The 16093-nt window shown below is 35.2% G+C and overlaps 1 protein-coding gene across 2 annotated transcripts in view; it reads left to right on the forward strand.

Annotated features, from left to right (window-relative positions):
* The window catches only part of MTREX (Mtr4 exosome RNA helicase), a 124869-nt gene that overhangs the window by 74092 nt on the left and 34684 nt on the right, over window positions 1–16093 (forward strand). For both annotated transcript variants that reach the window (XM_021939365.2, XM_003899677.5), the window contains exons 18-20: window positions 611–679; window positions 9071–9199; window positions 15948–16058. In XM_021939365.2, the coding sequence (XP_021795057.2) occupies window positions 611–679; window positions 9071–9199; window positions 15948–16058 (309 nt within the window). The remainder of the gene's footprint in view (window positions 1–610; window positions 680–9070; window positions 9200–15947; window positions 16059–16093) is intronic.

The following is a 16093-nucleotide window of genomic DNA, read 5'->3' on the forward strand; positions in this document are numbered from 1 at the left end:
ATACTTGAATAATTCAATATTTAAACATATTTTTGTTAAAGATTCTAATTTATTTTTTATCCTGATAAAATGCTTCCTGCTACAATAATTGATCTATATTAATCATATTATTTTACCTGTTTCACATGGCACTAACTTAGGGGCTTATGCAAAGGCCTTTTAATCACCACTGGTTTTTATTTTGAGGACTATAAATTGAAGTAGATAGTTTTGGGATTAACATATAAAATATTTCTAGTTATGAAATGCTAACTATAACTTCATATAACTATATTCATGTAACTATTCATATAACTATATGAAAAATAAGATAATTTTAAGTTCTGGATGAATTCATTAGATATAAAATATTTATATCCTTGAAACATACTGTCATTTTCGGCATTCATTTGCCAACTGAGAGATTCCTGTTGTTGCTGTTCTAGGGGCAATTTCTAAAATGAAATTTGTCCTGGTTAATATCTTGTTTCTTAAATTTAGCAATGCTTTTGCTAAAGATATTTTATCAGAAAATTCAGAAGGCTTTATTAGTCTAGAATGTGGGTACGAAAGACTGAAATTGCCTTGTATATATATACATTTGATCTTGCTTACTTGCTTTTCTTTTTAGGTAAAGAATGAAGGAGATGACTTTGGCTGGGGAGTAGTGGTGAATTTCTCAAAAAAGTCAAATGTTAAGGTAAACTGTTGTCTTTAAACTAGAATTGTATATCAGTTTTTAGTGAAATGTTTTTTCAGGCTTATGAAATCGGTCTAAGAAGAAATAATGTTACCTGAAGAGAAGCAGTAATAAATTCTGCCATGAGGAATTAATTGTTGGAATACACCCGGCTAATTTTTGTATTTTTAGTAGAGATGGGGTTTCACCATGTTGGTCAAGCTAGTCTTGAACTCCTAACCTCAGGTGATCCACCCGTCTCGGCCTCCCAAAGTGCTGGGATTACAAGTGTGAGTCATTGCGCCCAGCCAGTCCTTTATGTTTTCTGTGTATCGCCTCAACCATGAGAAAACTGTTAAATGGTGGTAGTGCTTTCCTTCCACTCCCCAAATCCCCCTGACACACACACACACACTCAGAGAGACACATGCATTATTTTCATGTAGCTATGATCTTCCTTGCAGGAGGTGAGGTTAACTGGACAGAGTAGTCTTTATTTAAGCCTCTCTGACAGCTATTAAATTCTCTTTTTATGTGGAGTTGAAGTGAGACATTGAATGCTAAATACAGTGGTTTCATGGACATTTATGTAACCCAAGATGGAACAGCTAGCATGCCTTTGCCAGTTTACTCATTCCATAACTTGTCTATAAGAGAATTTTGCTAGGGCAGAATATTTTAACCTGTGCTGAAGTGATATAGATTCCTTTCATGCTAGATTTTACATTTTTTGTTTCTTTTTTTAAACAGTTCTATGGAGATGATATGCACACACTGTCCAATTTTCCCGGTTAGAGTATATGACTCAGTGACATTAAGTATATTCGCAGATATGTGCAACCATCAGTCACCACAGTCAATTCTAGAACATTTTCATCATCTCAAAAAGAAACCTATGTCATTCATCTATCCTTCCATATCCCCCAGAAGTAGAGAAAATTTCCTCTGTTCCCTGTGTGTTGAGTGTTTTTCTCATGAAAGATAAATATTTTGTCAAGTATTTCTTACGTGCCCATTGAGATGATCATGTGAGTTTTGCTCTTTATTCTATTTTGTATTCTGATATGATATATTACATTAACTGGTTTTCAGGTGTTAATATGACTGGATTTCCGAGATAAATCCCAGTTTGTCATGATATATTATTCTCTTTATGTATCGGGATTCAGTTGGTAGTATGTTTTTGAGGATTTTTTATGCCACTATTCATAGGAAATGTTGGTTTGTTGTTTTCTTGGTGACATCTTTGTTTGGGTTTGGTATTAGGGTAATGCAGGCCTCATAGGATGAGTTAGGAAGTGTTCCCCTTTTCTTTCATTTTTTGGAAGAGTTTTTGAAGAACTGGTATTAAATTTTTTTCCCCCAATATCTTCATGACATTCAAAACTTTTAAAATATTTGGTAGAACTTGGCAATGAGGCCGCTTTGGCTTGTGCTCTTCTTTATGGGTAGTTTACTTAGAGATTACTAAGTCCATCTCTGCTTGGTATGGCATGTTCTTCAAATTTTCTGTGATTTATTGATATACAGTTATTCATAGTATTGTTTTTTAATCCTTTTTATTTTTGTATGGTCATTAGTAGTGTCTCATTCATATCTGACCTAGTCGTTTAAATCTTTCATCTGGGTAAAGTTTGTCAATTTTGTTAATCTTCTCAGTGAGCTTTTGTTTTTATTGATTTTTTTCCCTCTGTTTTTCTGTCTCTGTTTCATTAGGTTATGCCCCATCTTTTTAATTTCCTTTCTTCTAACTATAGGTTTAGTTTGCTGTTCTTTTTTCAATGTGTTAAGGTAGAAGATTAGGTTATTAACTTGAGATACTTCTTCTTTTTAAATAGAGCTTTTACAATTATAAATTTCCCTCTACAGGTGCTTTAGCTGTATTCCGTAAATTTTAGTATATTTTATCATTTTCATTAATCTCAAAGTATTTTCTAATTTCCCTTTTGATTTCTTCTTTAACCCATTGGTTATTTAGGAGAGTGTTAATGTTCACATATTTGTTAATTTTCCAAATTTTTGTCTTTATTATTTCTAATTTTGTTCTTGTCAAGAGTGTACTTGGAATTCTTTCAGTAGTTTTGAATTGTTCTAAGCTTGTTTAATGGCCTGACATGGTCTGTCCTGCAGAATGTTCTATGTGCAGTTGAGAGGAATGTATATTCTGCTGCTTTAAGGTGGGAGATGTTTTATAGATGTCCTTTAGGTGTAGTTGGTTTAGAACTTCTTTTAGAGTGTTGTTCAGGTCTTCAACTTCTTTCTTTGCAGACCGTTCTGTCTGGTTGGTCTATTTTTATCTATTCTTGAAAGTGGAGTATTGAAGTCTCGTAACTATTATTGTTGTATTGTCTATTTTTCCCTTCATTTCTGTCAGTTTTTGCTTCATGTGTTTTCAAGCTGTGTTAAAATGTATTTTGTTTTGTATCAGCATAGCTATTTGAGCTTTCTTTTGATTTTTCTTTGCATAATATTTTTTCCCATTTTTAAATTTTCAGTCTTGTTTATATCAGTAAGTTTAAAGTGTGTGTCCTGTACACAGCATACACAGCAGTTGGATTTTGTTTTTTTTTTTAATCCAATCTGAAATTCTATTCCTTTTATGGATTGCTTAATCTGTTCACATTGAGTTTCATTACAGATGTAGTTGGTTTAGCAGCTGCCATTTTAATTTTTGTTTTCTGTGTCTTGTGTCTTTGTTTTCTCTTCTTTTACTGCTTTCTTTTGCATCATGTGAATTTTTTCTAATGTGGCATTTTAATTTTTTAAAGATTTCATATACATATACATGGATGTATGTGTGTGCACATGTGTATATATGTATATGTATATAGCAACAGAGAGATTTTCTTAGTGTTTGCTGGGGCTTTCCATATACATATTATTAGAATAAGCTTTAGATTTACACTGACTTAATTCCAGTGTGATATAGAGGTGTTATTTCTGTATAGCTCTATTCCTTTTTCTCTCTTTTCATGGTTATACATATTACATCTATAAATGTTACAAATCCAGCAATATATTATTATGGTTAATACTTTATGTACTTTTAAAAAATTATTTATTTATTTATTTATTTATTTATTTATTTGAAATGAAGTCTACTATGTTGCCCAGGCAGGCTGGTGTGCAGTGGCACAGTCTCAGCTCAGGGAAACCTCCGCCTCCCAGGTTCAGGTGATTCTCCTACCTCAGCCTTCCAAGTACCTGAGATTACAGACTCACGCCACCACACCCAGCTAATTTTTTGTATTTTTAGTAGAGATGGTGTTTCACCGTGTTGGCCAGACTGATCTCAAACTCCTAACCTCAGGTGATCCGGCTACCTCAGCCTCCCAAAGTGCTGGGATTATAGGTGTGAGCCACCATGCCCGGCCACTTTTTATTACTTTTAAAGCTTATAGAAGAAAGGAAAGCACGTGTGTATATATCGCTCTTGTTATATTAACCTTCTTATTTATCATTTTTGGTTTTATTTGTTCCTGTGAATTCAAGTTACTCTCTGGAGTTACTGCCTTAGTCTTATACAGTTTTGCTCCCACCTACCTCCGTTATGCTGTTACTGCCAAGATACTACATTTTGATATGTTACAGGCTCAATAATACAATGTAGACATATTGTTTTATACAACTGCTTTTTAAATCATTGAAGAGAAAAAGATTTTTATTTCTATCTTTTATAATTATATAATTACCTTTACCAGTGTTATTTTGTTACGTAGTTTCAAATAAATGTCTAGTATTACTTGATGTTAGCCTGTAGAACTTCTTTTTGTATTTCTTATAAGGTGGGTCTACTAGAAACAGATTTTCTCAGTTTTTAGTCTATCTGAGAATGTCTTTATTTTGCCTTCATTTTTGAAAGGTAACTTTGCTGGATATAGGATTCTTGGTTAACAGTTGTTTTTTCTTTGAATATGTCAACTCATTGCTTTCTGGCCTCCATTGTTTCTGCTGAGAAATTTTCGCTGTTAGTCTTGTTGAAGTTCCCTTGTAAGAGATTAATCTATTTTTCTCTTGCTGCTTTCAAGATTTTCTCTTTTTGGTTTGGCTTTCCGCATTTTTATTATAAATGTATCTGCATAGAAAGTGACTGAACTTCTTTGCCTTTATCCTACTTGAACTTTATTGAATTTTCTGGCTATATAGATGAATTCTTTTTTTTTTCCAGTAAATTTTGAGAAGTTTTCAGCCACTATTTCTGGTTTTGTTTTGTCATTTTTAGAGACAGGGTCTCACTCTGTCACCCAGGTTAGAGTGCAGTGGTTCAGTCATGGCTCCCTGCAGCCTCAAACTCCTGGGCTCAAGCAATTCTCCCACCTCAGCCTCCTGAGTAGCTGGGACTACAGGTGTGCAGCACCATGCTTGGCTAACTTTAAACAGTTTTTGTAGAGACCAGGTCTCATTATATTGCCCAGGCTGATTTCAAACTCCTAGGCTCAAGCAATCCTCCCACCTTGGTCTCTCAAAGTGCTGGGATTACAGGTGTGAACCACTGTGCCCAGGCCGTTATTTCTTTGAATATTTTTCTGCTCCTTTCTCTAAACCTCTCCTCTGGAACTTCCATTATGGGTATGTTGCACTTAATGGTGTCCTATATTCCTCTGAGGCTTGGTTCATTTTTATTTGTTTGTTCTTGCTCTGTGCTTTGGATTGCATAATCTCCATCAATAGTCTATCTTCAAATTCACTGGTGATATTATCTGCCAGTTCAGATCTACTGTTGGGCCCCTCTAGTAATTTTCCTCACTTCAGTAAATAGACTTTTAAACTCTAAAATTTGCTTTTGGTTTCTTTTTATATTTTCTATTTCATCATCGATATGTTCTATTTGATACAACATTGTTATTGTACCTTTTACTTCATTAATTGTGATTTCCCTTGATTCTTTGAATATATTTATAGTGGCAACTTTTAAGTCTGTTTACCCTAACATCTGATCACTATTATAGGCAGATTCTGTTGCCTACTTTTTTCCCTGTTTTATGGGTCATAACTTTCCTGTTTCTTTGCATGTCTCTTTTTTGATAATATATTGTAGTAACTCTAGGTATTGCCCTCCCTGCCTCCACCTCTTGCAGGCCACTGTTGTTATTTCCTTGTTTATTTATTTAGTGTTGGGCTGGATTATTTGATAGAAGTCTCTACGTCTTACCCCCTATAGTGTTTAGCCTTTTAGTTTGTTTCTGGGGTAGAGTTGGGGGTCACAGCCCTGGTTATGCCCACAGTCATCCTGAGATGACAATGGTTTGGACAGGGGTCTCTGTAACTTTACCTTTCTCTGGGCATACCCAACTGTTAAGCTCTATAGCAGGAGGACTTCTCCCACTATCATTTTTAAAACCAGGTTCTCTTCTGCAAACTCTCTGCTGTACAATTTAGCCTATATCTCCAAGGAATACAGATCTACCAATTGTATTTCACCACAGCCTCTGCTGTTTCTGAAAGTTAATCTTAGTCTTGAATTTCCTCAGGCTCTGTTACAAATAAAATCTGGTCCTTTGGGAAGATATTAAGAGTTGTCTGTTTTAAGGCCTATTTCTTCACCCAGGCAAAATCTCTGAGTCAAAATTCTAAAATTGGGGGTAGGGACAATGCACACTTTTCTCTGAGTAACATCCCCGCTTTAAAAGCTGGGGGATAGGCGGAGGGTTGGGGTGGAAGCCTCAGGTATTTTCATCTTGCCTCTTCCAACATGGACCCATTGCCTTATGAACCAGGGGAAGGGCTGTTGGGGCCCTTTTTCTCAGCAGCACCACACCAAGATAGAGCCTCTGGCCAACCAGTAGAGGCTAGATGAATGAAGGGGAGCCTGTACCTTTCAGCCTTACTTGCAGAGGACTTAGCAGCAGCAACAGGTAGGTGGGAGGAGGATGAGAAATGTTCACATCCTGCCCCTCCTAAAAGTTAGCCCTCTTCAACTAAGAGCTGCAGGGATACTGAGCCCTTCTGTATTTTTGGCTTCACCAGTCTGGAGTTTCTGTTTCAGTGAAGTGGGAAGAGTGAGGGAGGGAGCGGTCTTTGTTCAGATATCAAAGACTTTAATGAATTTTAGAGGTTTTTTTGGACTAGATCTTTCTTCACTTGATATATTCCCTTATGATGTTTCCAGAAACTTTAAATGATTGGTTTTTCATAATTTTTTCCAGTTGCTGGGGAGCAGGCTTGTGGATCACACTGTCATGCTCTGGTAGTCTGAGGTTCAGGAGAGAAAAATTATAGCTAACATAATTACAAGTATGCATACACACACAGAAGACATATTTTTTAAAAATCACTTGCCTCTTTTGATCCTAAATTCATTCATGTGACTGTCTAACTATAAAGGTAGAATCAGTCGATGAGAGTTCTTTTAGGCAAAGATAAAATGAGGATTAGAGAGGAACACATTCATTTTTTTCTGTTTCTATTGGTGGTGAAACTAATTTTTTCATTTCACTACTTGAATTTGTTCACTAAAAATGTAAAGTACATTTTTATTAATTTTGGGATCTAAGTCAGAATACAAATCCAAAGATTTTTGTGGCCAGTAGAGCTTGCCAGAGGCAGAGGGTGTATACAAACCAACAAAGAAAACTTAGAAGCATTTTAAATAAATAAAAATGTAATTGTACTTGTCATTGTTATTTTAAATTGCTTGTTTCTTTGCGTTCTACAAGCTTGGGATTACCAAATTGTGTTTTAATTAGGTAATTTCAGTTTATAGCCAGAAATTAGCCACACTTTAAAAGGAATAAAGAAAAGCTGGGAAAAACAAGTTCAGTTATACTGTTAAGAAGTAAAAATTAGGACTTATAAACAAAAATCTAAATTAAGATAATAGAAGACTTAACTAGTTTTTTATCTGAAAGTTGACATTGATCCGTCTTTACAGAGTGCAAAACTAAAGCAAGTTAGCTGAGAAAAAATTAATAATCTTAGGAAATACCTTTAACATCAAATTTTCATTTAATGTTACAGTGTAGAAGGTTTCCTATTGTGTTTCCATAGTAACACTTGAGAATATTTCCATAATGCTATAAGTTGGTTTTAGTAGCTCTGCATAAATAGATGATTATGTATGATATACTTGAGTTAAAATAGTCACTTCTGTGATTGTTGTATCTTACAGAGAGTATTAAATTTATTAATGAAATCTACAAAATTGGGACCAAATCCAACAACAGAGTTATCTAGAAACATTAAAGATTGCTCATATGCCTGTGGAGTTTTTTTTTCAGATACTCACATCTTCCTAGCACTTTGGAGCTAATTCATCTATCAAATTGTGTTATGCATCTTATTCAGAGGGTTTTTTTCCTCCTCTGTAAAGCTAATATGATAATCATTGAGTCTTCTTATAATCATTGGCTCCTTAGGAAGACTTGATAGTTGATCATAGCTATTTGTTTAGCTCATTGTTCGTAAAACTCATTTCATAATGACTGAACACAATCTTTGCAGATAAAAATAATCTAATCAAAATACTATCTTCATCTGTGCTTTGTGTTTAAACTAAGGAATGTTTTGCAACTTCCTTTAACCACATTTTGAACTAATGTATGCTGAGAAAAAGTTAGTTTTTCTTTCATATTGTAATAATAGAGCGTATGCTTTCTTTGAGGAAATTTGAACTCGATTTAAAATAATTGTGATTTCTTTTTTCTTTGGAAATACGTTTTCTTGTTAAACTATTGGTAGTTTATTGCAGAAATAGATTGTAGAAATGGATTCATTGTCATCTATTGACAGATTTTCATTTTTTTAGTAGGAACTGTCCTGGGTGGAGGCCACATAGTCAAGTCATTGCCATATAACTTTCCTTTTATGTATTTTATGCAAAATAGATTATTTAAATATTTTTAAAAAGAATTCTGTACTGAAAAAATATCTTCTGTTATTGCTTGAAAGATACTACTCAAACATACATTATCATAGTGCAGAAGTTGTGGTGAGATCTTAGTAGTTGTTAGATCTTCAGAATTATAGCTTTATTACAGAATATTAAAGACTAAAAGACAATAAAAATTGGAACCACATTATAGAAATGCTAGCATAATAAGCAATAAAATAATCTCAATCTATCTTTTATGTTATTTAGAGTGATTTGAAGATACAAATTAATTTTCTGACACTGAAAATTTTAGTTTCTTAACATTATTAGAAACATTCTGTGACACACTTGACAGTGCTTGTACTATTAAATTAGAATTTATAAATAGAAAATTTATAAATACAAAGTTATTTCTGTGTTTTCTCATCCAGTGGAACATGTTGAATCCAGAGAGACAGTTTTCGTTTCATAAAATAAATATGTATTACACAGTTTGTGTCAGTCATAATGCTAAATGCTGAGAAAATAGTTCCTCTACAGATGGAACTATTTGTGGGCCAGTTTCTTAAGAATGAATGAACATCTTCTGTTTTGTTTTTTAGCCTAACTCTGGTGAACTGGATCCTTTGTATGTAGTAGAAGTACTTCTTCGCTGTAGCAAAGAGAGCTTGAAAAATTCAGCTACAGAAGCTGCAAAACCAGCTAAACCTGATGAGAAAGGAGAGATGCAGGTTTGTGCATAACTTTCTGTCTTCAGATTTCAGATATTCTGTAACTTACTTATAATCACCAAAGTTCTCCAATGTGATGGTAATGAACATACTATCATGATCTCTAAATCAGAATTTTTCAAGGTATTTTAAGGTATATTTAAGGTAAAGCCATCTAACATATCAGTAGGATAATTAATGAGATTTGTTTTATTTTTCTTTTATCAAGTTACAAGATAAATCATGACAAAGTGAAAGAAAAAGTATTCAGTCATTGAAATTTTACATGAAGCTGGATTTTACCAGGGCTGTAAAGATTTTTCGTTATCTTTGCTTGTGACTGAGTGATTTTACAGTTTGAATCCATTCATGCTGTTTATTTCCCATTCCCATGGAAATATAGGCAGTCCTGATTTAGGATTTTTTGACTTTACAACAGTGCAAAAGCGATAATCATTAAGTATTATAGAACATTAATACATTAATGAGATGATTAATACATCAATACATTAATGAGATTAATAGGCTTTGTTAGATGATTTTGCCCAAATGTAAGCCAGTGTAAGTGTTCTTAGCACATTTAAGGTAAACTGCACCAAGTTATGTTTGGTAGATTAGGTGTTCATGTATTAAATACATTTTTGACCTAACAATATTTTCAACTTACAACTAGTTTATCAGAACATAACCCAGTTTTAAGGAGGAGGCTCTGTAATGACTGAAGCATTATTTTAACAATGAAAAATTTCTACCCAAATTTCCTTAGTTAAAATCATTTAATTTACATGTGCTTTTATTAAATGTAAAATGTGGCGTACTGGATAGGTCTTTTACAAAAAGTCATTGCAATGAAATTTGTTATTATGAGATTGGTTTGTAGAAAGTAAAATCTACCACTGTAGTATCATAGACTTCTTCTTTGGATCGATAAATTACGGGTTTTGGAGTTGGCAGTATTTTTAAAAAGACAATTCACTGTAACATTTTTAAATGACGATTTAAATGTTTATTTATAATTCTGAATATTACCTAAACTTTGGCCTCCTTTTCTTAGTCTTCTAATTTGTTCACCTCTAGAATTCCACCACCAAGTGAAACTTGTGTGATTTTTATTTTTTTCTAACATTTATTTTACTGACTGACTGCCTAACTATAAATGAGGCTAAAACTCCCACAGTTCGGCATATACTCATTGTCCCCAAAGGGCCTTTAGGAGTTATTGCAAGTTGGAATAGCAAATGTGTGCCACACATCTCAACATTCTCCCTTTCTCATGGCAGACATTGATAGTAAGGCACAGCACTCTCCCACTGAAAGCTCAGATTCTTCCAAGAAAATTATATAGGCAGTCCTGAAACCAAGGCAAAGTGAAGACCTTTCCTCTGCTCCTGTAGCATTTTTTATTATGTTTATTTCAGTCTATGCTGCTAAGGAAATTGGCAAGAGTTTTCCTGCTCTCCCAGAGTTTATTCTTGTTACTTGTTGTCATTGGTTTGTTTTGTGATTTCTGAATTCTTTTAAGTCTGTATTTTTAAATTGTGTGTGGCCACAAAGATCTCTGCTTGGTTAGTTTAATGGTCAGCTCATAATTGTGCAGAGACTTCCTTAAATGTCTGCAATCATTAAGTTCTCCTGTCTGGCTGGGCGTGGTGGCTCATGCCTGTAATCCCAGCACTTTGAGGGGCTGAGATGGGTAGATGACTTGAGGTCAGGAGTTCGAGACCAGCCTGGCCAACATGGCCAAAACCCATCTGTACTAAAAATGCAAAAATTAGCCAGCATGATGGTGTGCGCCTGTAGCTTCAGCTATTCAAGAGGCTGAGGCAGGAGACTTACTTGAACCCAGGAGGTGGAGGTTGCAGTGAGCCAAGATTGTGCCACTTCACTCCAGCCTGGGTGACAGAGCAGGGCTCTGTCTAAAAAATAAAAAAAGTTCCCCAGTCTTTATTTAGAGGCTTTGTATACATATTGCAGCAAGCCATCAACCCTCAGCTACACAGTTAACAACATTACCTTAGCCGCTTCCTGGATGTACAATTTCATGGTCAGACAGAAGTGAAAGCTTAGAGTCTTTTCAGGGCTTTCTTGGACATGCACACAGCCCTGGTCATGGCCTTCTAGATTTCCAGAAATGTGTGGGAGCTTTTCTAATTCCCCATGAATGTCTTACTCCCCAGCTTTTCCTTTTAAGCTTTCTGGTTAACCTGTTGTTTGTCCCAGCTGTCATTCACAACCTCAGGCAGCCATGGTGTTAAGCAGTTGCTTCTTACTACTTTTGACAGACACATCCAGGAAAAAGGTTTGCACTGGTAAGCTCTCAGTCAGGTCAAATAAAAAACAGCCTTGTGAATGGAGTCTTCCAGGGAACCACCAGATGACAGGAATAATGACAATTCTATGGGAATAGGCCTTTGAAGAGGTTCCAACCCTATTCTCTCCCCTCCAGTGGCTGCAATACTGGTTTTCAGTGGGATTTACTCTTTGGTTTTCAGGCTGTTAGAAAGCTGAGGAGTGGGAGATGGAGTAGGATAAGTTAAATTTGCCACAAAGCTTGCTGTTCTTACCAAAAGTCAGCATTTTTCTTGAATATATGATCACTGAATTCCTACAAGCCTTTGGTTAATTTCCAGAATTCTGAAGAAGTTGATTTTGACAAGTTTTCTCAGTGTTGGCATTGCTTTTATGGAGAAGAGGATTTTTGGAGGTCCTTACTCCACCATTTTCACTGACATATATCCAGTTTTTTAATAGTGAATTAATCAATAGCACATTGGATAAAATAACTGTGTCTGCCATGACTTGATTAAAATTCAGTTGGTTCAAAAAACAACTTGCTTGTTTGAATGAAAAATTCAAAAACCATGTTTCAGCTGATAGTCTTGATTTGAAGAAATTATATAGCTTGAAATGTATTTAAAATGTATTGACTTAAAACTTCTTATATTATCTACCACATTTGCTTATTTAGGGGAAAATTTAAAAGATTTAAAAGATCTAAGGATAAAAATACTTCCTGTTATTGGTATTCTAGCAAGTTTCCACTGATTGCTCACATGGTTATTTGGACTTATAAAGACGCATCATGTTGAACCTGAATTCTGAGTTATATCATGAAAGTAATTGGGTTTAGAAAAATGAATAAACTGCCATATGCAAATATTACGATGTTTTAAAATATCTGAAATTTGATGTTTATAATTTCATGACAACTATACATTCAATTTGTAAACATTTAACTTCTTGTTTATAAAATGTCATGTTTCTAGTTAGGGAACTCTTAGGATTTCCCTTTTCTGTGCTTTAGGAGACATTTATAAATGGCCTTTGTAATCTGTTTCCTGTCATTAAAGTGTTAGTTGACCATTTCTTGGATGGAGTTTATTATGGAAAGCAGCCTTTGAAATTGGACAGTTTTTGTCTTCCTTCTGAATCTCGTCTTCACAAAATGGTTTTACTCTGTTTTGAAGGAAATTCACAGATACCTGTGCATATTGAATTCAACTACAGGTATATAAAAATACTCTTTCTAAAGCCAAGTGAATCATTTTTAATTTTTCCACCTTTTTTGATGTACCTTAGTGCATACAAATTGTGCATCTTTAACTCTGGATGCTGCCTATGTGTTATTGATAATTTTTCATGTCCTGAGTCTTCTCTGTCCAAACAGTGCATCAGCTGCTGGTTCACAAATTGGTGGCCCAAAACCCAGTGCAGCTTACAGAATGTTGTTTCTAAAATGAATTAGACCAGCAGTCCCCAGTCTTTTTAGCAAAAGAAACTGGTTTCATGGAAGATAGTTTTTCCATGGATCAATGTGGAGCAGGGGTGGCTTGGGGATGAAACTGTCCCACCTCCGATCATCAGACCTTAGATTCTCATAAGGACCAAGCAACCTAGATCCCTTGCATGCGCTGTGTTTGCGCTGCTATGAGAATCTAATGTTGCTGCTGATCTGACAGGAGGGGGGAACTCAGGCAGTAATGCTTGCTCCCCCACCACTCTTGCTGCATGGCCTGGTTCCTAACAGGCCACAGACTGGTACCATTCTGGGACTTGGGGACCCCTGAATTAGAGAGTTTGGAAGTAAAAATAAAAATGATAGTAAAGGACTGGGCATGGTGGCTCACACCTGTAATCCCAGCACTTTGGGAGGCAGAGGCAGGCAGATCACCTGAGGTCAGGAGTTTAAGACCAGCCTGTCTAACATGGTGTAACCCCATCTCTACTAAAAATACAAAAATTAGCCAGGGATGGTGGCAGGTGCCTGTAGTCTCAGCTACTTGGGAGGCTGAGGCAGTTGAATCATTTGAACCGGAGGTGATGGTTACAGTGAGCCGAGATCGCACCGCTGCACTCCAGCCTGGGTGACAGAGCGAGACTCCATCTCAAAAAAAAAAGATAGTAAAGGATTATAACCATATGAAAATAAAATAATCCATGAATCCAGAAAGAGATATATAAAATATAAAAGAAATGGCCGGCCATGGTGGCTCACGCCTTTAATCTCAGCACTGTGAAAGGCCAAGGTAGGCAGATCACTTGAGGTCAGGATTTCGAGACCAGCCTGATAAACATGACGAAATGCCATCTCTACTAAAAATACAAAATTAGTTGGGCATGGTGGCACATGCCTATAATCCTAGCTACTCAGGAGGCTGAGGCAGGAGAATTGCTTGAACCCGGGAGGTAGAGATTGCATTGAGCCGAGATCATGCCATTGCACTCCAGCCTGGGCAACAGAGTGAGACTTCATCTCAAAGAATAAATAAAATAAAAGTTAGAAAAGTCACCATTAGGCAACTATCACAAATAATAATTGACTGTGGCAAGAATCATCCATGGATGCTGAAACTAGTAAACTGAAAGTTTAATGAAGAAGTGATATTTCCAAAGTCTCTAAAGGCTCTCCCTACCAATTTCTTAATTGTAGAGAGTAAAATAGTAAATAATACTATAATAAAGAATCCTGCAGATAGCACCTTAATCAAATGATCAAAGTGATCAACATTATCTCTAATAATGTTGACTAGTGGACTGAGTAGAACAGAACATGACTTCTACCAAAAATGCATAATCTGAATCTTACGATTCCTCATGACTAGAGAAACCCAAACTGAGAGTCATTCTATAAAATAACCTTTATTATTAAAAAAAAAAAAACAAGGTCTTGAGAGACACAGAAAAACTGGGGAACTGTTCTAGATTAAAGAAGAAAGAAATGTGACATCAGTGTATGATCCTAGTTTGGTTCCATGGAGTGGTGGTGGGGAAGATAGAGTGGTATAAAAGACATCATTGTGAAAGAGGGTGAAATCTTAATATGGACTACAGATTAGATGATATCATTGTCTCGACATTAGATTTCCCTCATTTAACACTTGTACTTTATGTGTGTAGAAAGAGAACGATGAAGCAAATAGGCAAAATATAACCAATTAGAGAATTGAAATAAGGATATGTGGGATTTATTTCATTCTTACAACTTTTCTGTAAATTTGGAAATCTGTGAAAATGTCAGTACCATAAAAGAGCAAGAAAGGTGGGGTATATTTTTAGATTAAAGAAGACTAAGGAGACATGACCACTAAATCCAGTTTGTGATCTTTGGCTGGATCCAAAAGTATAATGGTAGTAGTAATGTATGAAGGTCATTAGGGGGTCCGTGGGGAAATCTGCATAGGGATTGTATATGATATTTCCTTATCATATACAATATTCCTACAATATTGTAGCTTTACAGGAGAATGTGCTTGTTCTTAACATATACATGTATTTGCTGGTCAAGTGAAGTGATTGTTGTCTGCAAGTTAGTTTCAAATGATTAAAAAAGGAGGAAAAGGCAGGCAGGAAGAAAGAAAAAACAGCCCACCCCAAAAACTTAACTAGAGAGAGAAAAACTTCTGTTAATGGTTTGACAAACTAAACCTTTTTTGGCAAGTTTGGCAAATTATCGAACCTTTCTACCTTTACTAGAAAATCTAGAAAGGTTAGATAATTTGTGTAAGGTCACACAATTAGCTGAAGACTGGATTCACATGTTCAACCGCTATACCATTTTTGTTCATTAAAGCACTATGAATATATTTGTTATCAGCAAGCCAGTGGAAATTGTGTTTTCATCAGTGATCAGTGTAAAAGTAGCCGTGGGAGACAGATTTGGACCTGTGGAAACATTAACTTTGCCTCAGTTTATGGAGGCTCTCTGGATTCAAGATCACTTGAAAGGAAGCAAAATTTAATGTTGATAATTTGCCATTTCGACAAGAGAAAGCATGGAAGAAAGTTTGCACATAGGTGTTCTTCAAGATTATTTCTAGTGGAATATGCTGCTTTCTCTCTTTGAAATACTTCTTCATTCCTGCCCATCCAGAACTTACAGGAATCTTTCTTGACCTCCTAAACCTATTAAACAAGAATCTTTCATTTTTAATACTATAGTACCTTTATGTATTAATATTTTTGAACTGCCAAATATCTGAGACCATAAAAATGAATAAAGTGTGGCTTCTGTATTGAGAGGAGCTCTTATTTTTATGTACCATTTATTTACCTGTTATTTAGAGGTTTGAACTAGTTTTTACTTTTTAAATACAGTCTCTATTACGATAAAAGCTTCAGGATGAGAGAATGCTTCCCAGTAATTATTATGTACTTATACTTGTTACATACTGTAAATGCAACTTCCTCTGTAAGGATCCAAGTTTAGGAAATAGTAGAATATGAACACGTGCAAGCTTAACTGTAATACTGTATAACCTTTTGGTCATAGGTTGTCCCAGTTTTGGTGCATCTCCTGTCTGCTATCAGCAGTGTTAGGCTTTACATTCCTAAAGACCTTCGGCCAGTGGACAATAGACAGAGTGTTTTAAAATCAATACAGGTATGTGTTAATTTTATAAACTAAATATAAATTTT

This window comes from Papio anubis, chromosome 5, assembly GCF_008728515.1.
Source record: "Papio anubis isolate 15944 chromosome 5, Panubis1.0, whole genome shotgun sequence".
Classification (NCBI taxonomy): Eukaryota; Metazoa; Chordata; class Mammalia; order Primates; family Cercopithecidae; genus Papio; species Papio anubis.